Source organism: Cherax quadricarinatus, chromosome 82, assembly GCF_038502225.1.
Source record: "Cherax quadricarinatus isolate ZL_2023a chromosome 82, ASM3850222v1, whole genome shotgun sequence".
In the NCBI taxonomy this organism is placed as follows: Eukaryota; Metazoa; Arthropoda; class Malacostraca; order Decapoda; family Parastacidae; genus Cherax; species Cherax quadricarinatus.
The window spans coordinates 20,593,656-20,615,909 of NC_091373.1; the positions used below are offsets into that span (position 1 = coordinate 20,593,656).

General features: G+C 43.0%; 1 protein-coding gene across 3 annotated transcripts in view; it reads right to left on the bottom strand.

The window, feature by feature from the left end:
- LOC128698848 (RAC serine/threonine-protein kinase-like) overlaps positions 1 to 15,295 on the bottom strand; it is a 93,986-nt gene extending 78,691 nt beyond the window's left edge. For all 3 annotated transcript variants that reach the window (XM_070102634.1, XM_070102630.1, XM_070102633.1), the window contains exons 1-2: positions 15,136 to 15,295; positions 3,554 to 3,744 (exon numbers count right to left, since the gene is read on the bottom strand). In XM_070102634.1, coding sequence (XP_069958735.1) covers positions 3,554 to 3,744; positions 15,136 to 15,145 — 201 coding nt within the window. In that variant the 5' untranslated portion in view covers positions 15,146 to 15,295. The remainder of the gene's footprint in view (positions 1 to 3,553; positions 3,745 to 15,135) is intronic.
- Positions 15,296 to 22,254: the final 6,959 nt, after the last annotated feature.

Below are 22,254 nucleotides of genomic sequence, written 5' to 3' on the forward strand. Positions count from 1 at the left end.
CTAATCTCGCCAGTAAAATTCCAGGTACCAACGCCCGAGCAAGTGATTACTTAAATGGGAATTTGCCAACCTCCATCTATCTTGCACCTACTGAGCCCACTGAAGTCACCACGATTATCAAGTCACTTAAAAATAAATCAGAAAATCTGTCACAAGACCCACCATTATTGTACAAGCGAGCGGCCCATGTCCTTTCGCATGCTCTTTCATTACTTTTTAACAAGTCACTAGAAACTAGCACTTTCCCGACACTACTCAAGACAGCAAGGGTTACACCAATACACAAAGGTGGTGACCTCACAGATGTAAACAACTATATTCCACTATTAAACTTACCGTTGCTATCCAAAATCTTCAAGAAACTCGTGCACAAGAGATTATATTAATTTATAACAGCACAAAGTATACTCAACCCCTGCCAGTTTGGCTTCAGAAAAAAAATAAGTTTAAACAATGCAATTGTAAAAATGCTAGATCTGCTTTACACAGCACTGAAAAATAACGAATATCCACTAGAACTTTTATTGATCGAAGAAAAGCTTTTGAAACAGCAGACCACTGCATCCTACTCCACAAACTTGACCATTATGGTACAAGAGGCCATGCACTTTCATATTTCAAATCCTACCTTACTAATAGGCATCAGTACGTCACCATTAAAGGCACAACCTCATTAACATGACCACTTGATACTGGAGTGCCACAGGGAAGTGTCCTTGGTCCCCTGCTCTTCCTCTTATACATCAATAATCTTCCCAACGTATCGAAACACCTGAAACCCATTCTCTTTGCTGACGACACGACCCAAATCTTGCCACACACAACACCATTGTTAACGAGGAGCTGCTAAAAATATCTACTTGGATGACAGCCAATAAACTTGCACTTAACACTGACAAAACCTTCTATATTATGTTTTGTAACAGATCAGGTGTTACACAACTAAACATTAAGAACAACAACACTCTTATTGCCTAACATAATGAGGGCAAATTCCTAGGCCTACACCTCGACAGCAAGCTGAAATTCAGAACCCATATCCAACACACACAAAAAGTATTCAAAACGGTTGGGATCCTCTCCAAGATACGTTACTACGTGCCACAATCAGCCCTTCTCACACTATACTATTCACTCATCTATCCCCTACCTGTGGTTGGGGATCAACAGTAGCAACACATCTAAAGCCAATAATAACCCAACAAGAAGTTGCAGTAAGAATTATCACACAATCCAATCCCAGGCAACCCCCCCCCCCACTCTTCAAAGATCTAAACTTACTGCACAGAACATCCATACTTACTACTGTGCAACCTACATTTACAGAACCATAAATTCCAATATTAACCTTGAACTAAAACACTTTTTTGATAAGTTGTGATAGGGCCCACAGGCACAACACCTGGCACAAAAATCTGACATTCCTCGTGTTTGGCTAAACCTATACAAAAATTCAATGTACATGAAATGTCTTTAAATCAACCATCACTTTCAAAACTACAGTTAAAAAACATCCTATCTCCCTGACACACCCCACCGTCAGCTAACTACATGAAAACCATCTATTCTCTTGTATCATACATTCACACAAAACAAACTAGACCTACTCACGATATCTGTGATTCCCTCCATTATACACTTACACTCACTCAATTGGCTGTAAACATAGAATTACGTAATAAAACTATTACCTAATGAATCTTGAACTAGTCATAAGTTTGCCTGAGATACTCCAATATAGTAGCTTTAATATCGAGTTTGAATTATTCTTAGTCTGCCCGAAATGCCTAGTCATGCTAGGCATGATAGTGGCCCTCTCTGTAATTAGTATTTTATAATATGTAAACCACACAGTGTAACCAGTATTTTAAAATATGTAAACCCCACATTACAAATACAAATTTTTATTTCCTTGCAAGAGTACATTGAGATTATGTAATTATAATAATACGTTGCAGTGTAAGGAGAGCCACTATCATGCCATGGCATTGTGGGCAGACTACACTGTAATGTTTATAGACAATAAATTTGATTTTATTTGATTTGAATGAAAGAATGGATATCAGGTATGAGGGTGTTGTGTGTGAAGATAAATGTAACAATGTTAGGGAGAGGATATCTCTGCAGATGTGTCTGCGAAGACCTGGTGATCCTTAGTGGACTATGGGAAAAATGCAAGTGACGAGTTGAGGCATCTGTGGAAACGTTAAAATAAGGAAAAAATGAATGAACTAGAGAACAGTGGTTCCAACACTTTTACTGATATGGGAATGTACTTAAACTAGTGCAATGAGGAAGCTGGAGAAAGAGATCTCATGAGCGAGAGCAACGAGTTAACATTTTGCGCAAAATTCGAAGTATAGAAATTATCTTACGATGTGGTGTATCAAAATATAATTGAGAAGACTGAAGAAGAGTTCATAAGATGGAGCATTTAGAGGGAAAGAAGCAAATTAGGATGACCAACAAGGTGTATATATCTGGAATAGAAGGAAGAGGTTGGAGGGAGTGGGTAAAGAAGGTAATGATCGCTAAAGGGCTTTAGCATTAAGCAGGTTTGGGAGAGTGCTAGATCGAAATGAATGGCGCAGTTTTGTTTTTATAACTTGACATGTTGAAGTGTGAGCAAAGTAACATTTAAGTGATTCAGCTAAACTAATTTGCCAGACTTGAGTGTTGAAAGTAGGAAGTTCAGTGCCTGCTCTCTAGATTACGACCTAATTATAACCAATATTTCTTCTTGAAAAAAATATATTTTTTAAATTGTATTCCATACTATATTATGTACATCAACTATTTGAAATAATTGTAAAATATGAAGTGTCTAATATTTCTTTCTAGTGATGTAACAATGCTCAGTGATGACTGATGAAAGTCCAGTGTGACCTGGAGTATCTGGAGAGAGTTCCGGGGGTCAACGCCCCCGCGGCCCGGTCTGTGACCAGGCCTCCTTAGGTCAGTGTCCCAGGATGCGACCCACACCAGTCGACTAACACCCAGGTACCCATTTTACTGATGGGGAACATAGACAACAGGTGGAAAGAAACACGTCCAATGTTTCTACTCTGGCTGGGAATCGAACCCAGGCCCTCACCGTGTGAAGCGAGAGCGTTAACCACCAGGCCACCTCTAATACTTTTTTTTTTTTTTTTTTGCTGTACTGCTCACAGGATGAGTTGCGGGTGCACAACTAGCCACTCAGGCGACACTGTGATGCTGGACTGGAGATGCTGAGGTGCAGATGTTCATTTTATATGTGATATCTGCATACGTCTGGCAAAACAGTTATTGAATGAGTGATGGTAAACGTGTTTCCAGATTTTTGGCCACCCCACCTTGGCGAGAGACGGCAAGTGTTAAAAAAAAAAATTGTGAGAGATTATTTATGAACGTTAATATTAAACAGGTTAGTTACCGAGATATGCTCCTCAAAACTCAGGCTAAAACCAAATTTGTAAAAGATATTAAATAGACTTCATGTTAGTTTTTATTTTTGGGGGTAACCTCTAAGAATGTAACACTGCTGTATAACAATAGAGCAAATAACACTAACTCTCACTGTGAAGTTGTTTAGTGGATCCTCGAGGCCTTGTTTGGGTTTGGTTTTGAAGCCAAGAAGTTTGCCATCTTCCAAGAGAAAGAAATAACGCAGTCGCCAGTTCTTGATGAACTCACCACGCTTGCTGAGCCAACCTTCCTTCACCACCACAGGAGGTACGGCACAGCTTGACTCACCAACCTCATCTATTCAGAAAATTAAAAAATAAAACATGCTTTACACACTGTTCTATGAATTAGACATATTTAACAATGTACAGTAGTTTTGTACAGTTTTCCTTGTTTGTGATGACATATCTGTCAGTAATTCAATATTTGTGGCATAAATATGCTTTTTTGTATCACTTAAGTCCAGCATCTCTTGATGTTTCAGTCACCTCTTTAAATAACTGCTTCATATTGATAATAATAACCAGAAAGTAAAAGGTAAGAAGGGAGAAAGCTTTGAATGACATCCTAGTTTTTAAATCTGTCTAGCACTTAGTCAAGAAAATAAACATCAGGTCTGATAAAGCCGAGTTACGCTGACACAGTCTGGACTAGAGGTGGTACGAGGTGGGGGGGGGGACAGTTTTTGGAGTTGTAAGAGCCACCTAAATTTTCCTGTCTCCTGATATCATGTATATTTTCACCCTATAATCTACCTTGTCCATAATGACTATCGCATTTGCTTTGTCTGCTTTCGTAAGGTGAAGTCCAGGATCTTTCCTTAATTCATGATATAAATTAACAAATATTTGAAGATAATTGTGTTGCAGAGGTCTGAGCAAAGGTCAGACCTGTGCAACACAATTGTCCTCAAATATTTGTTAAGTTATACCATGAATTAAAGAAAGATCCCAGACTTCACCGTACGAAAGCAGACAAAGCAAATGCGATAGTAATTATGGACATGGTAGATTACAGGGAAAAATAACCTATTTAGAAGAGATTGGAACTGAGGTGTCCGTGGATAATTCAGTGCGGGTCGCAATAAAAAGATATAACAAAGAATAACAACATTAACAATCAAAAACTCTTACGTGATTACATCACCAATTATATAGTATCAAACTATGTTATTATTCCATTAAATCAGTGTCATATTCAATCTGCCAGTTATAGAATAAATAAAACAAAGTAAGATTTATTTCTTTGTAATGGTTGCAATGTGCAATTACAATTTTGGTTTGCTAAGTACAAAGAAAGCCACTAACATGCCGGGGCATTCTGGGCAGATGCAAGTGATAATGTCTAAGCTGTAGACAGAGTTTGTATGTGTTTCACAGATTGAGGAAGGAAATAGTAGGGAGATGTATATTGAGAAGTTCACGAAGTATACACCTCAGTCTAGATGAAGACGGTGTTCATTTTGTGGCTGAGAAAGGACAGGGAGAAGGGAGAGAAGGAAAGGGAAGAGGAGGAAAAAAATAGAGAAGGGAGAGGACGGAAGGGAGGGGACGGAAGGGAGGGGACGGAAGGGAGGGGACGGAAGGGAGGGGACGGAAGGGAGGGGACGGAAGGGAGGGGACGGAAGGGAGGGGACGGAAGGGAGGGGACGGAAGGGAGGGGACGGAAGGGAGGGGACGGAAGGGAGGGGACGGAAGGGAGGGGACGGAAGGGAGAGTAGGCCTGGCTACATCTGTCACTTCAATAGAGCTTTCAACACCAGAGGGGTGTGGGTGGCCTCACTCTCGTGTACAAGGCCAATACTGCCAAGGCACCCCACTTGTCTCCACTCCGAGGACTAAGCAGAGAGCTTCTACACCACAAGACGGGCAGCAAGCAGCAACTTTACTCCGGCTGTACCCTTCTCCAGAACATCACTTCATCTGAGATCAATTATTATCAGGCTGACTCGAGTCTGGAACATGTTTGTACAACATAATATCAACGAGATAGCTGATCAAATAAAAAAAAGGGCCCACAGATGGCTTCAACTTCATCCTGTTCCGTACTTGTATGTTTCATAACAAAAATGCTTTCAAATGAGCTGATGTAGGTAACAGCTCTTAGCTTGCCAATAAGCTAGAAATTCTTAACTTGTAACTAACTTGTCAATAAAGCTAGGGATGCTTAACCTAACCTTGTTAAATATATATATATATATATATATATATATATATATATTATATATATATATATATATATATATATATATATATATGAAAGAGAGAGAGTGAGTGAGACAGTGAGTGAGACAGTGAGTGAGACAGTGAGAGAGAGAGACAGAGCCAGAGAGAGACAGAGCCAGAGACAGACAGAGTAAGAGACAGACAGAGCCAGAGACAGACAGAGCCAGAGACAGAGCCAGAGAGAGACCGAGCCAGAGACAGACAGAGCCAGAGAGAGACAGAGCCAGAGAGAGAGAGCCAGAGAGAGAGAGACAGAGAGAGAGCCAGAGAGAGACAGAGCCAGAGACAGAGCCAGAGAGAGACAGAGCCAGAGAGAGACAGAGCCAGAGCCAGAGAGAGACAGAGCCAGAGAGAGACAGAGCCAGAGACAGAGAGACAGAGCCAGAGAGAGACAGAGCCAGAGAGACAGAGCCAGAGACAGAGACAGAGCCAGAGAGAGACAGAGACAGACAGAGAGACAGAGCCAGAGAGAGAGACAGAGCCAGAGAGAGAGAGACACAGAGCCAGAGAGAGAGACAGAGCCAGAGAGAGACAGAGCCAGAGAGAGACAGAGCCAGAGAGAGACAGAGCCAGAGAGAGAGACAGAGCCAGAGAGAGACAGAGCCAGAGAGAGACAGAGCCAGAGAGAGACAGAGCCAGAGAGAGACAGAGCCAGAGAGAGACAGAGCCAGAGAGAGAGACAGAGCCAGAGAGAGAGACAGAGCCAGAGAGAGAGACAGAGCCAGAGAGAGAGACAGAGCCAGAGAGAGAGACAGAGCCAGAGAGAGAGACAGAGCCAGAGAGAGAGACAGAGCCAGAGAGAGAGACAGAGCCAGAGAGAGAGACAGAGCCAGAGAGAGAGACAGAGCCAGAGAGAGAGACAGAGCCAGAGAGAGACAGAGCCAGAGAGAGACAGAGCCAGACAGAGACAGAGCCAGAGAGAGACAGAGCCAGAGAGAGACAGAGCCAGAGACAGAGCCAGAGACAGAGCCAGAGAGAGAGCCAGAGACAGAGCCAGAGACAGAGCCAGAGACAGAGCCAGAGAGAGCCAGAGAGAGCCAGAGAGAGACAGAGCCAGAGAGAGAGCCAGAGAGAGACAGAGACAGAGCCAGAGAGAGAGAGCCAGAGAGAGAGAGACAGAGCCAGAGAGAGAGACAGAGAGAGCCAGAGACAGAGAGACAGAGCCAGAGAGAGAGACAGAGCCAGAGACAGAGCGAGACAGAGCCAGAGAGAGCGAGACAGAGCCAGAGAGAGCGAGACAGAGCCAGAGAGAGCGAGACAGAGCCAGAGAGAGCGAGACAGAGCCAGAGAGAGCGAGACAGAGCCAGAGAGAGCGAGACAGAGCCAGAGAGAGCGAGACAGAGCCAGAGAGAGCGAGACAGAGCCAGAGAGAGCGAGACAGAGCCAGAGAGAGCGAGACAGAGCCAGAGAGAGCGAGACAGAGCCAGAGAGAGCGAGACAGAGCCAGAGAGAGCGAGACAGAGCCAGAGAGAGCGAGACAGAGCCAGAGAGAGCGAGACAGAGCCAGAGAGAGCGAGACAGAGCCAGAGAGAGCGAGACAGAGCCAGAGAGAGAGAGAGAGCCAGAGAGAGAGACAGAGCCAGAGAGACAGAGCCAGAGACAGAGCCAGAGACAGAGCCAGAGAGAGAGAGACAGAGCCAGAGAGAGAGAGACAGAGCCAGAGAGAGAGAGACAGAGCCAGAGAGAGAGAGACAGAGCCAGAGAGAGAGAGACAGAGCCAGAGAGAGAGAGACAGAGCCAGAGAGAGAGAGACAGAGCCAGAGAGAGAGCCAGAGAGAGAGACAGAGCCAGAGAGAGAGAGACAGAGCCAGAGAGAGAGAGACAGAGCCAGAGAGAGAGAGACAGAGCCAGAGAGAGAGAGACAGAGCCAGAGAGAGAGACAGAGCCAGAGAGAGAGACAGAGCCAGAGAGAGAGAGACAGAGCCAGAGAGAGAGAGACAGAGCCAGAGAGAGCGAGACAGAGCCAGAGAGAGCGAGACAGAGCCAGAGAGAGCGAGACAGAGCCAGAGAGAGCGAGACAGAGCCAGAGAGAGCGAGACAGAGCCAGAGAGAGCGAGACAGAGCCAGAGAGAGCGAGACAGAGCCAGAGAGAGCGAGACAGAGCCAGAGAGAGCGAGACAGAGCCAGAGAGAGCGAGACAGAGCCAGAGAGAGCGAGACAGAGCCAGAGAGAGCGAGACAGAGCCAGAGAGAGCGAGACAGAGCCAGAGAGAGCGAGACAGAGCCAGAGAGAGCGAGACAGAGCCAGAGAGAGCGAGACAGAGCCAGAGAGAGCGAGACAGAGCCAGAGAGAGCGAGACAGAGCCAGAGAGAGCGAGACAGAGTGAGACAGTGAGAGAGTGAGACAGTGAGAGTGAGACAGAGTGAGAGAGTGAGAGAGTAAGTGAGAGAGTGAGTGAGTGAGAGTGAGACAGTGAGAAAGTGAGAGAGACAAAGTGAGACAGAGTGAGAGAGTGAGACAGTGAGAGTGAGACAGTGAGAGAGTGAGACAGTGAAAGAGTGAGAGAGTGAGACAGTGAGAGAGTGAGACAGTGAGAGAGTGAGACAGTGAGAGAGTGAGACAGTGAGAGAGTGAGACAGTGAGAGAGTGAGACAGTGAGAGAGTGAGACAGTGAGAGAGTGAGACAGTGAGAGAGTGAGACAGTGAGAGAGAATGAGTGAGAGAGACAGTGAGAGTGAGACAGTGAGTGAGTGAGTGAGACAGTGAGTGAGAGAAAGTGAGAGAGTGAGACAGTGAGAGAGTGAGACAGTGAGACAGTGAGAGTGAGAGAGTGAGACAGTGAGTGAGTGAGAGAGAGTGAGAGAGTGAGAGAGAGAGAGTGAGACAGTGAGACAGTGAGAGTGAGAGAGTGAGAGTGAGAGGGTGAGACAGTGAGAGGGTGAGACAGAGTGAGAGAGTGAGACAGAGTGAGACAGTGAGAGTGAGACAAAGTGAGAGTGAGACAAAGTGAGAGTGAGACAAAGTGAGAGTGAGACAAAGTGAGAGACAGAGTGAGAGTGAGACAGTGAGAGTGAGAGAGTGAGACAGAGTGAGACAGTGAGAGAGAGTGAGACAGTGAGAGAGAGACAGTGAGACAGTGAGAGACAGAGTGAGACAGTGAGAGACAGAGTGAGAGAGAGTGAGAGAGTGAGAGACAGAGTGAGAGTGAGAGACAGAGTGAGAGAGTGAGAGACAGAGTGAGAGAGTGAGAGACAGAGTGAGAGAGTGAGAGAGAGTGAGAGTGAGAGACAGAGTGAGAGTGAGAGACAGAGTGAGAGTGAGAGACAGAGTGAGAGTGAGAGACAGAGTGAGAGTGAGACAGAGTGAGAGTGAGACAGAGTGAGAGTGAGACAGAGTGAGAGTGAGACAGAGTGAGAGTGAGACAGAGTGAGAGTGAGACAGAGTGAGAGTGAGACAGAGTGAGAGTGAGACAGAGTGAGAGTGAGACAGAGTGAGAGTGAGACAGAGTGAGAGTGAGACAGAGTGAGAGTGAGACAGAGTGAGAGTGAGACAGAGTGAGAGTGAGACAGAGTGAGAGTGAGACAGAGTGAGAGTGAGACAGAGTGAGAGTGAGACAGAGTGAGAGTGAGACAGAGTGAGAGTGAGAAAGTGAGACAGTGAGAGTGAGACAATGAGAATGAGACAATGAGAATGAGACAGTGAGAGTGAGACAGTGAGAGAGTGAGACTGAGACAGTGAGAGTGAGACAGTGAGAGAGTGAGACTGAGACAGTGAGAGTGAGACAGTGAGAGTGAGACAGTGAGAGACAGAATGAGACAGTGAGAGTGTGAGTGACAGTGAGAGTGAGACAGAGTGAGAGTGAGACAGTGAGAGTGAGACAGTGAGAGTGAGACAGACAGAATGAGACAGTGAGAGTGAGACAGAGTGAGAGTAAGACAGAGTGAGAGAGTGAGAGAGTGAGAGAGTGAGACAGTGAGAGAGTGAGACAGTGAGAGAGTGAGACAGTGAGAGAGTGAGACAGTGAGTGAGACAGAGCGAGAAAACCTACTATATTATGTTAGGTAGCAGAGCAGGAGTTGCGCAAATTAACATTAAGATCGACAACACTAATTGCCAAACGTAATGAGGGCAAATTCCTAGGCCTATACCTCGACAACAACCTGAATTTCAGCACCCATATCCAACACAACCAAAAAAGTATCCAAAACGGTTGGGATCCTCTCCAAGATACGATACTACGTGCCGCAAAATGCCCTTCTCACACTACCACTCATTTATCCATACCTCACCTATGCTATTTGTGCTTGGGGATCAACTGCAGCAACACACCTAAAGCCAATAATAACCTAACAAAAAGCCGCAGTAAGAATAATCACTAAATCCCATCCCTGGCAACACCCCCCTCCCACTCTTCATAGATCAAAACTAACTCCCTGTTCAGTACATCCACACTTACTATTGTGCAATCTAAATGACCTTAAATTCCAATATTAACCTTGACCTAAAACGCTTTCTTGATAGTTGTGCCAGAACCCACAGGCATAGCACCAGACACAAACATCTCTACGACATTCCCCGTGTCCGACTAAACCTTTACAAAAATTTGATGTATGTCAAAGGCCCTAAAATCTGGAACACCCTACCTGAGAACTCTAGAACTGCAGACACATTCATCACCTTCAAAACTACCATTAGAAAACATCTTATCTCCCTGATACACCCCGTCAACTAATTACACGAATACCACCTGGTGGTTCATACTTACACTCACCCATTTGACCCTAAACAGAAATATCAATCTCAGTCTTAAAATAATGAATCCTAACTAGTCATAAGTTGGCCTGTGATACTCCAATGTGCCAAAACAAAAGCATTCACATTGCTAAACTCACAAACTAGTATTTAGTCACTTAGCCATAATACCAACTTACCTCAATTTGTAATATTTTAAATTTAAGAATTAATCTAAGTCTGCCCGAAATGCCTAGCCATGCTAGGTGTTCTAGTGGCACCCTCTGTAATTAGTATTTTACTACATGTAAACCACACAATAACCAAATTCTGTAAACTCAGCATTGTAATCCTTATAGAGAATAAACAGACTGAGACAGAGATGCACAAGGGCCCCATAGCAAAACTGCAAGATCTGGGAATTGCAGGCTCTACGCTATGTCTCCTCAGTGATTACCTTCATGGTAGATCTCTAAGGGTAGTTCTCAATGTAACAAAATCAGCAAGACATCCTATTGGGGCAAGTGTTCCACAAGGAAGCGTTCTGGGACCATTGTTAATAAATGTCTACTTCAATGACCTTCATCTCATCCCAGTATCCCATGCATATGCAGACGACTGTACACTGACATTCACTTATCCAAGAGAAGAAATGCCAGTGGCTCTAAGCTACATCAATCACCAGCTAAGAGCTATATCAGCTTGGGGAAATAGATGGCAAGTAACATTTGCATGAGAAAACACAAATGATGATGATCTCTAGGCACCATGATGGTAATGCCGGTGCAGTAGTAAGGATGAATGGGAGGGTATTGGTATCTGGAGAAAAAGTTGATATCCTTGGGGTGAAATTTGACTCCAAACTGACCATGAAAAAGCATGGTGTAAATCTTGCAAACAAGGCAGCCAGGAAGCTTATAGCACTTCGTCGTATCTCGCATCTGCTTGATAGCAGGGGTTGCAAGATTTTGTACGAGGCACAAGTATGCTCACGCCTTGAGTATGCTCCACTTTCTTGGTTCGCCTGCCCCCCTTCTCATCTGCGACTGCTTGAGAGTAGAGAACAGAGCAAGACGTCTCATCTCTCGCCTGGACCAAGCCTGGATAGATTTGTCATTTCAGCAGAGCCTTCAACACAGGAGGGATGTGGGTGGCCTTACTGTTATGTACAAGGCCAATATTGTCAAAGTACCACACTTGGGTCCACTTCGAGGACAACGTGAAACAAGCTTTTATACCACAAGACGGGCAGAAAGCAGCAACTTCACTCTGACTGTACCCTTCTCCAGAACATCACTTCATCCGAGATCATTTAGCCCTAGGATAACTCGGGTATGGAACACATTAGTACAACACTATGATGTCAACGAAATGAAGTCAGTTGATCAGATGAAAATGCTGGCCCACAAATGGCTCCAACTTCATCCTGTTCCCTACTTGTATGTTTCATAATAAAATGCTTTCAAATGAGCTGATGTAGGTAACAGCTCTTAGCTTGTCAATAAAGTTAGGAATCCATAACCTGTAAATAGTTTGTCAATAAAGCTAGGGATCCTTAACTTAACCTTGTCAAACCCTGTGTACAGGTATGATAACAGATGCCATCTTTCCAACGGGATACCAAATCCTGAGGAAAGACAGAGGGAACAGGGGGGGTGGAGGAGTGGCGTTGCTGATCAAAAATCGCTGGAATTTTGATGAGCTGGAGAGAGGAGATAGCGGAGAAGAAAGTGATTACATAGTGGGAACACTTCACTCTGGAGGTCCCAAGGTGGTAATAGCAGTGATGTATAACCCACCACAGAACAGCAGGAGGCCAAGGCAAGAGTACGACGAGAGCAATAGAGCGATGGTTGACACACTGGCTAGAGTGGCCAGAAGAGCTCATGCATGCAGGGCAAAGCTCCTGATCATGGGTGACTTTAACCACAAGGAGATAGATTGGGAGAACTTGGACCCACATGGGGGCCAAGATACATGGAGGGCTAAGATGATGGAGGTGGTACTGGAGAACTTCATGTACCAACACGTAAGGGACACTACAAGAGAGAGAGGAGAGGATGAACCAGCAAGGCTGGACTTAGTATTCACCTTCAGTAGTGCAGATATCGAGGACATCACATATGAAAGACCCCTTGGGGCCAGTGACCATGTGGTTGTAAGCTTCGAATACACAGTAGAGCTACAAGTGGAGGGAGAAGCAGGAAGGCCAGGACGAATGAAGCCAAACTACAAGAAAGGGGACTACACAGGAATGAGGAACTACCTGAACGGGGTTCAGTGGGACAGAGAACTGGCAGGGAAACCAGTTAATGAGATGATGGAATATGTAGCAATAAAATGCAAGGAGGCTGAGGAGAGGTTTGTACCCAAGGGTAACAGGAGTAATGAAAAAGCCAGGATGAGCCCATGGTTTACCCAAAGGTGCAGGGAGGCAAAAACCAAGTGTGCTAGGGAATGGAAGAAATATAGAAGGCAAAGGACCCAGGAGAATAAGGAGAACAGTCGTAGAGCCAGAAATGAATATGCACAGATAAGAAGGGAGGCCCAAAGACAATATGAAAATGACATAGCAGCGAAAGCCAAATCTGACCCGAAACTGTTGTACAGCCACATCAGGAGGAAAACAACAGTCAAGGACCAGGTAATCAGGCTAAGGAAGGAAGGAGGAGAGACAACAGGAAATGACCGGGAAGTATGTGAAGAACTCAACAAGAGATTCAAAGAAGTGTTCACAGAGGAGACAGAAGGGACTCCAGAAAGACGGAGAGGTGGGGCACACCACCAAGTGCTGGACACAGTGCACACAACCGAGGAAGAAGTGAAGAGGCTTCTGAGTGAGCTAGATACCTCAAAGGCAATGGGGCCAGATAACATCTCCCCATGGGTATTGAGAGAGGGAGCAGAGGCGCTATGTGTACCCCTAACAACAATATTCAATACATCTATCGAAACAGGGAGATTGCCTGAGGCATGGAAGACAGCAAATGTAGTCCCAATCTTTAAAAAAGGAGACAGACATGAAGCATTAAACTACAGACCAGTGTCACTGACATGTATAGTATGCAAAATCATGGAGAAGATTATCAGGAGAAGAGTGGTGGAACACCTAGAAAGGAATGATCTCATCAACAGCAGCCAGCATGGTTTCAGGGACGGGAAATCCTGTGTCACAAACCTACTGGAGTTCTATGACATGGTGACAGCAGTAAGACAAGAGAGAGAGGGGTGGGTGGATTGCATTTTCTTGGACTGCAAGAAGGCGTTTGACACAGTTCCACACAAGAGATTGGTGCAAAAACTGGAGGACCAAGCAGGGATAACAGGGAAGGCACTACAATGGATCAGGGAATACTTGTCAGGAAGACAGCAGCGAGTCATGGTACGTGGCGAGGTGTCAGAGTGGGCACCTGTGACCAGCGGGGTCCCGCAGGGGTCAGTCCTAGGACCAGTGCTGTTTCTGGTATTTGTGAACGACATGACGGAAGGAATAGACTCTGAGGTGTCCCTGTTTGCAGATGACGTGAAGTTGATGAGAAGAATACACTCGATCGAAGACCAGGCAGAACTACAAAGGGATCTGGACAGGCTGCAGAACTGGTCCAGCAATTGGCTCCTGGAGTTCAATCCCACCAAGTGCAAAGTCATGAAGATTGGGGAAGGGCAAAGAAGGCCGCAGACGGAGTACAGTCTAGGGGGTCAGAGACTACAAACCTCACTCAAGGAAAAAGATCTTGGGGTGAGTATAACACCAGGCACATCTCCTGAAGCGCACATCAACCAAATAACTGCTGCAGCATATGGGCGCCTAGCAAACCTCAGAACAGCATTCCGACATCTTAATAAGGAATCGTTCAGGACCCTGTACACCGTATACGTTAGGCCCATATTGGAGTATGCGGCACCAGTTTGGAACCCACACCTAGCCAAGCACGTAAAGAAACTAGAGAAAGTGCAAAGGTTTGCAACAAGACTAGTCCCAGAGCTAAGAGGTATGTCCTACGAGGAGAGGTTAAGGGAAATCAACCTGACGACACTGGAGGACAGGAGAGATAGGGGGGACATGATAACGACATACAAAATACTGAGAGGAATTGACAAGGTGGACAAAAACAGGATGTTCCAGAGATTGGACACAGTAACAAGGGGACACAGTTGGAAGCTAAAGACACAGATGAATCACAGGGATGTTAGGAAGTATTTCTTCAGCCACAGAGTAGTCAGTAAGTGGAATAGTTTGGGAAGCGATGTAGTGGAGGCAGGATCCATACATAGCTTTAAGCAGAGGTACGATAAAGCTCACGGCTCAGGGAGAGTGACCTAGTAGCGATCAGTGAAGAGGCGGGGCCAGGAGCTCGGACTCGACCCCCGCAACCTCAACTAGGTGAGTACAACTAGGTGAGTACACACACACACACACACACACACACACACACACACACACACACACACACACACACACACACACACACACACACACACACACACACACACACACACACACACACACACACACACACAAAGCCTTTGCAATGATTTCAAATTAGGATACCGTAATAAAGTTATTGATGCTTATGACGGGCTCTTGATGCCAAGTACTGGAGTTGCTTTTTATTACCAATCACACTTGTTTACCTCTCATTTCCCAGGTCCTGTATAACCCCAAATAGTTCAATAACATTTCAGTTTCAATTTAGGTGCATTATTATTTTACAGTGGTCTTGAAGACACACACATATTATGATCACAGTACTTATTTTCAAACATCATGATAATATGTGTAACGACTCACCTGTTGACATGTTCCAGTGAGAGGCAGTGGAGGAATGCAAAGCAGTTGTCACTTAAGGGAAGGTCAGGCAAGACTGGTCACTCCCTGTAGGAATGATGACTGATACACCACAAGGCCCTCAGTGAGTGATATACAACGAGATCTTCAGCGTCATCTAGTGAATGGCAGCAACACTACGGTTGGTGGGTGTTGTTCCTGTTGGGTTGAAAGTGTGATAACCAGTCCCAGGGCCGTATGAACCCGACACCTAAGGCTTCAATGGAGCGATGACAGACTATAACACACAAATAACCCGCACATAGGAGAGAGAGAAAAGCCTATCATGAAGTCGTCATGAGTTTTTCTCTATTCTATGTGCGTATTATGTGTGTATTGTTCTAGTCACGGTATTGTGCCTCTTCGTTCTTTATAGACTAGAACTTTTATTTATAGATGTTCATGACATTGGGTTCAAATGTAATGAACTTTGTTAAGTGAATATAGTAAAGCAGAGACATGAGAGTAACTTGCTGTGCCTCCCATGCTCATCTTGTAAGTGGTAGCGCATCAGGGACCATTGAAAAAAATACAAATTTTAGATATGCAAGCTGCACTTTTCATGCATTATTTGTATGGTCACAACAAACTGTGCAAAATTTCAGACCATTTCATGCCCATTTACCCTGCAGCATCGCCATCGACTTTTCGTCAAATTATACACCATTGAAAGCAATTAGTTATAATTTATTGGTTGTCAAGATAATAAGTGTACATGGTTAATATAATTGTTGGTTGTGAAGATTGTATAATCAAATGTACATGGGTTATATCAATCATTAACTATTTAAACTATTACAAGTTATAAGTGAAGTCTTTCTTGGTGCGGAATTTGGGCATCACTTTCCTGGAAAATATTCTTTTCCTGATGTATCCATCTCTTGCCTTCTGTCCAGTTACTTCAGTACAAGCTTCAGTCATCAATTTCATCCCTCTCTCAACAGCTTGAGTGTTGTTTGGCCACTTGGGCACCTCCAGTGGAGTCTTAATAATTTTCAGAACCTGTTGATCTGACAGAGAAGCAATGAAAGGAGGCTCAGTTTTGAAATCAGTCTTCCAGTAAATCATGGAATGAAAGTTCTTTGCTTGCCACTTTAGTTTGGGAATCACTACTTTTCTTGAGTTGTCAATAGGAGCCACATTGTCAGTCTTTTCATTTTCACTGTCGTCCTCATCATCAGTGTAGATTAACAAATTCAAATTCAAAGTTTATTCTCTATAAGGATTACAATGCTGAGTTTACAGAAATTTGGTTATTGTGTGGTTTACATGTAGTAAAATTGTGATTACAGAGTGTACCACTAGAACGCTTAGCATGGCTAGGCATTTCGGGCAGACTTAGTTTTATTCTTAATTGTAAAATATTACAAATTATGAGGTAAGTTGGTATTATGGCTAAGTGACTAAATACTAGTTTGTGAGTTTAGCAATGTGAATGCTTTTGTTTTGGCACAGTACATAGTTTCAGTATTGGAGTATCACAGGATTCATTATTTTAAGATTGAGATTAATATTTCTGTTTATGGTCAAATGAGTGAGTGAGTGTAAGTGTGAACCACCAGGTGGTATTCGTGTAGTTAGTTGACGGGGTGTATCAGGGAGATAAGATGTTTTCTAATGGTAGTTTTGAAGGTGATGAATGTGTCTGCAGTTCTAGAGTTCTCAGGTAGGGTATTCCAGATTTTAGGGCCTTTGACATACATTGAATTTTTGTAAAGGTTTAGTCGGACACGGGGAATGTCGTAGAGATGTTTGTGTCTGGTGTTATGCCTGTGGGTTCTGTCACAACTATCAAGAAAGCGTTTTAGGTCAAGGTTGATATTAGAGTTTAAGGCCCTGTAGATGTAGATTGCACAGTAGTAAGTGTGGATGTACTGAACTGGGAGTAAGTTTAGGTCTATGAAGAGTGGGGGGGGGTGTGTTGCCAGGGATGGGATTTAGTGATTATTCTTACTGCAGCTTTTTGTTGGGTTATTATTGGCTTTAGGTGTGTTGCTGCAGTTGATCCCCAAGCACAAATAGCATAGGTGAGGTATGGATAAATAAGTGAGTGGTATAGTGTGAGAAGGGCATTTTGCGGCACGTAGTATCGTATCTTGGAGAGGATCCCAACCGTTTTGGATACTTTTTTGGTTATATGCTGGATATGGGTGCTGAAATTCAGGTTGTTGTCAAGGTATAAGCCTAGGAATTTGCCCCCATTATTTCTGGTAATTAGAGTGTTGTCAATCTTAATGTTAATTTGTGCATCTCCTGCTCTGCTACCAAACATAATATAGTAGGTTTTGTCAGTGTTAAGCGTAAGTTTATTGGCTGTCATCCAAGTCGATATTTTAATCAGCTCCTCATTCACAATGGTGTTGAGGGTGGCAAGATTAGGGTGAGAGATGACATAAGTCGTGTCATCAGCAAAGAGAATGGGTTTCAGGTGTTGGGATACGTTTGGAAGGTCATTGATGTATATGAGGAAGAGCAGGGGACCAAGGACACTTCCCTGCGGAACTCCAGTATCAAGTGGCCGTGTTGCTGATGCTGTGTCTTTAATGGTGACATACTGATACCTATTAGTAATGTAAGATTTGAAATAAGCAAGCGCATGGCCTCTTATACCGTAATGATCAAGTTTGTGGAGTAGGATGTCGTGGTCTACTGTGTCAAAAGCTTTTCTTAGGTCAATAAAAATTCCTAGTGGATATTCCTTATTTTCCAATGCTGTGTAAAGCAGATCTAGCATTTTTATGATTGCATCATTAGTGCTTTTATTTTTCCTGAATCCAAATTGGCAGGGGTTGAGTATGTTTTGAGCCGTTATAAATGAATACAGTCTCCTGTGCACGAGTTTCTCAAAGATTTTGGATAGCAATGGTAAGTTAGATATTGGCCTATAGTTGTTTAAGTCTGTAGGGTCACCACCTTTATGTATTGGTGTAACCCTTGCCATCTTGAGTAGTTTCGGGAAGGTGCTAGTCTCTAGTGACTTGTTAAAAAGTAATGAAATAGCATGCGAAAGGACATGGGCCGCTCGCTTGTACAGTAATGGTGGGACATGAGACAGATTCCCCGAGTTATTTTTAAGTGACTTTATAATCTCAGTGACTTCCGTGGGCTCAGTTGGTGCAAGATAGAAGGAATTAGGGAAATTCCCATCTAGGTAGTCCCCGGCATGGGCATTGGTATGTGGGATTTTACTGGCGAGATTAGATCCTATGGTTGAGAAGAAGTCGTTTATCTTGTTAGCTGTGTCAGTGGGATGTAGTGGTGTTTCATTAGGTTTAGTTAGGACAATATTCTTGGTTTTTCTCAGTTTGTGGGTCCCTAGAATCTGAGAGAGTGTTTTCCAGGTCTTTTTTATATCTCCTCTAGTGTCTGTGAATCTACTGGAGTAGTATAGTTGTTTGGCTTTCTTTATTACTTTGGTGAGAGCTGATGAATAGTGTTTAAGAATATCTTTGTGTATTAAGCCCTGTCTATATTGCTTTTCATATTGGTGTTTCTTGTCAATGGATTTCAGAATGGTGCTGGTTAGCCATGGGCAACCAAGCCGTTTGTTTGTGATCTGTTTTGTTTTTATAGGACAATGTTTGTTGTATAGTCTAAGTAATTTGTTAAGAAAAATGTCTGTCCAGTCATCAATACCATTGGCCTTGGAGAATTCTGTAGGCCAATCAACAGTCTCTAGGTCAGCTGTGAACTTCCTTACTGAGGCCTCGTCATGGAGTCTAAATGAGACTTTGTTGTATTCAAGTGGTGGTTTACTAATGTTTGTCAGGAGGAAGGTAGGGTAGTGGTCTGTAGTGCTATCTGTGATTATCCCTGATTTAAGGGGGGCTAGTATATTGGTCCATATGTGGTCTATTATGGTTGCACTTGTCTCAGTGAGCCTGGTTGGTTTAGTTATTGTTGGTATGAGAAGTGTGTTGTTCATATTGTTGATGAAATCAGTTACAGGCTGATCATCTAGTAAGCCAAGGTTGATGTTGAAGTCTCCAGCTAAGAGAAGGTGGTGCTTATTCATTTGTCTGTTTGTTATTAGTGACTTTAATTTCTCACTGAAATTTGGGATGTTTGTGTGAGGTATCCGGTAAATGGCACCGATTGTTATAGGCGTCTTAAGGTTTTTTACAGTAAAATTAGCAAAAATGTATTCCCCATATTCATCACTAAAGCAAGTGGTGCTAAGACAAGATAATTGGTTAGAGTAATAGATTGCAATACCACCCCCAACTTGGTTTGGTCTGCAGTTGTGAATTGCTGTGTATCCTGGTAGAGGGTAGATATCTATTGTGTCCTGCTTAAGCCAGGTCTCAGTAAGAATAATGCAGGAGAAGGGTGTCTTTAGTGATTCAAGGAGTGCTAGGAGGTCATCATAGTGTTTGCTTAAGGACCTGATGTTGTAGTTAAGTACTGATAGACTTTTAGCATTGTTTAGGATAGTGGTGGCTTGTGATGCTGTGTAATAAAGGCAGTTACTTTCCAATAGGTTTTGATTGGGTGTCAGATTATGGAGGTTTAGATCAGGGTCAACGTGATCAATCATCTTCTAGGTTTAAATTATGGTTATTTATATCCTGAGTTGTGTGTTGAGTTCTAGTACTGATATCTGTAGTGGTAGGAAGTTTGGACAAGTATATAGCTAGAGTATTTTGGTCATGTAGGGTATAGTCACTACTACACATAATGAAGTTGATGTTGTCTATGTGTTGTGCTGGAATGAACTAAAGTACAACTAGGTATAAACTAGTAATATAAAAATACAAATTAAAAATAGAACAAGACTCTCACTTGTAATTGCACTAAGGTCTAATAATGACTTTTGTGGAGTCTATGTTTTGAGCTAGAATGAGCTATAGTACAATAGGTTTAATCTAATAATATAAAAATACAAATTAAAAATAGCACTAGTCTCTCACTAGTAATTGCACTATGGTCTAATATAGTGAATTTGGTATTGACTATGTATTGAGTTAGAATGAGCTATGGTACAACTGAATTTAATCTAATATAAAAATACAGATTAAAAATAGCAGTATTGAGCTAGAAAGAGCTATAGTACAACTAGGTTCAGTCCAATAATATAAAAATACAAATTACAAATAGCACCAGTCTCTCACTAGTAATTGCACTATGGTCTAGTATAGTGAATTTGGTATTGACTATGTATTGAGCTAGAATGAGCTAGAGTAAAACTGTGATTAATCTAATAATATAATAAAGGAACAAGACTCTCAATTGTAATTGCACTAAGGTCTTATATAAGTTGTTTACAAGAATTAGAGTATAATTAGATTTAAATTGACAGGATAAAATACACAAATTAAGGTAGCAAAAGAATAATAAAAAAAATTATAAAAATAAAAATGGCAATGACTTGGTTATAATATGCTAGTAAGATGGTAGACAGGATAATATAAAAGTTGTAGTTGAAAATACTAGTTTAAAAAAGTATGGAGTAAAAATGGTCAATAAAAGAAGTTTACAATAAGTTTGATCAATATAGTTTAAAGTAAAATTGGGCAATAATAGGGATTTAGAATAAAATTGGGCAATTGAGTATTTTTTAAAGTGAGGTAGAATTATTGAAGACAAGTTATGGTTAGTTTATAATAAAATAAGATGGAACAGTGATGTAGTAAGTTGTAAAAAAGGAGATAGATTCTGTAGATATTGCAGAACTTAACTTTAAAATCATAATGACGACTCTTTTCAGCTCCTGACTGGGTCATGATGTTGCCACATACAGCCTAAGGATCCTACTCCATAAAGTATTCCACCTTGACACACACGGTAGACTTGGTTCAAGAGCAGCCAAGTTATCATCAGCCACACCTGTGATCACTCCTTTGCAAATCCTATACAAATATTTCTAGTCCCAGGACGGATCCTCTGCCACCTTGTCATTCAGAGCAATCAGTGAAACTGACTTGATGGAAAGCAACAACTGGTAGCTCAAACATATGATCCTTGATTTGTCATGGCTGCTGAGACCTTACTATGTTTACTACTACTCTTTGTGTTCTGTTTGTCAGGAAGTTTTAGATCCATCTACAAACTTTTCCTGTTATTCCTTCATCACGCATTTTGTGTGCTATTACACCATGGTCACATTTGTCAAAGGTTTTTGCAATGTCTGTGTATACTACATCTGTATTTTGTTTATCCTCTACAGCATCCAGGACCTTTTCATAGTGGTCCAGTAGCTGGGACAGGCAGGAGCGACCTACTCTAAAACCGTGTTGCCCTGGTTTGTGTAATTGATGGGTATCTAGGTGGTTGGCGATCTTGCTACTTAGAACCCTCTCAAAGATTTTTATATAGGATGTTAATGCTATTGGTCTGTAGTTCTTTGCAACTGCTTTACTGCCACCTTCGTGGAATGGGGCTATATCTGTTATTTTTAGTGTGTGTGAGATGACCCCTGTGAGATGACACAAGCCTATCCGATGTTATCCTGACGCCAAATGACTTCGAACAGGCGATAAATGACATGCCCATGCACTCTGCCCCAGGGCCAGACTCATGGAACTCTGTGTTCATCAAGAACTGCAAGAAGCCCCTATCACGAGCCTTTTCCATCCTATGGAGAGGGAGCATGGACACGGGGGTCGTCCCACAGTTACTAAAAACAACAGACATAGCCCCACTCCACAAAGGGGGCAGTAAAGCAACAGCAAAGAACTACAGACCGATAGCACTAACATCCCATATCATAAAAATCTTTGAAAGGGTCCTAAGAAGCAAGATCACCACCCATCTAGAAACCCATCAGTTACACAACCCAGGGCAACATGGGTTTAGAACAGGTCGCTCCTGTCTGTCTCAACTATTGGATCACTAAATGCACTAGAAGATAAAAAGAATGCAGATGTAATATATACAGACTTTGCAAAAGCCTTCGACAAGTGAGACCATGGCGTAATAGCGCACAAAATGCGTGCTAAAGGAATAACAGGAAAAGTCGGTCGATGGATCTATAATTTCCTCACTAACAGAACACAGAGAGTAGTCGTCAACAGAGTAAAGTCCGAGGCAGCTACGGTGAAAAGCTCTGTTCCACAAGGCACAGTACTCGCTCCCATCTTGTTC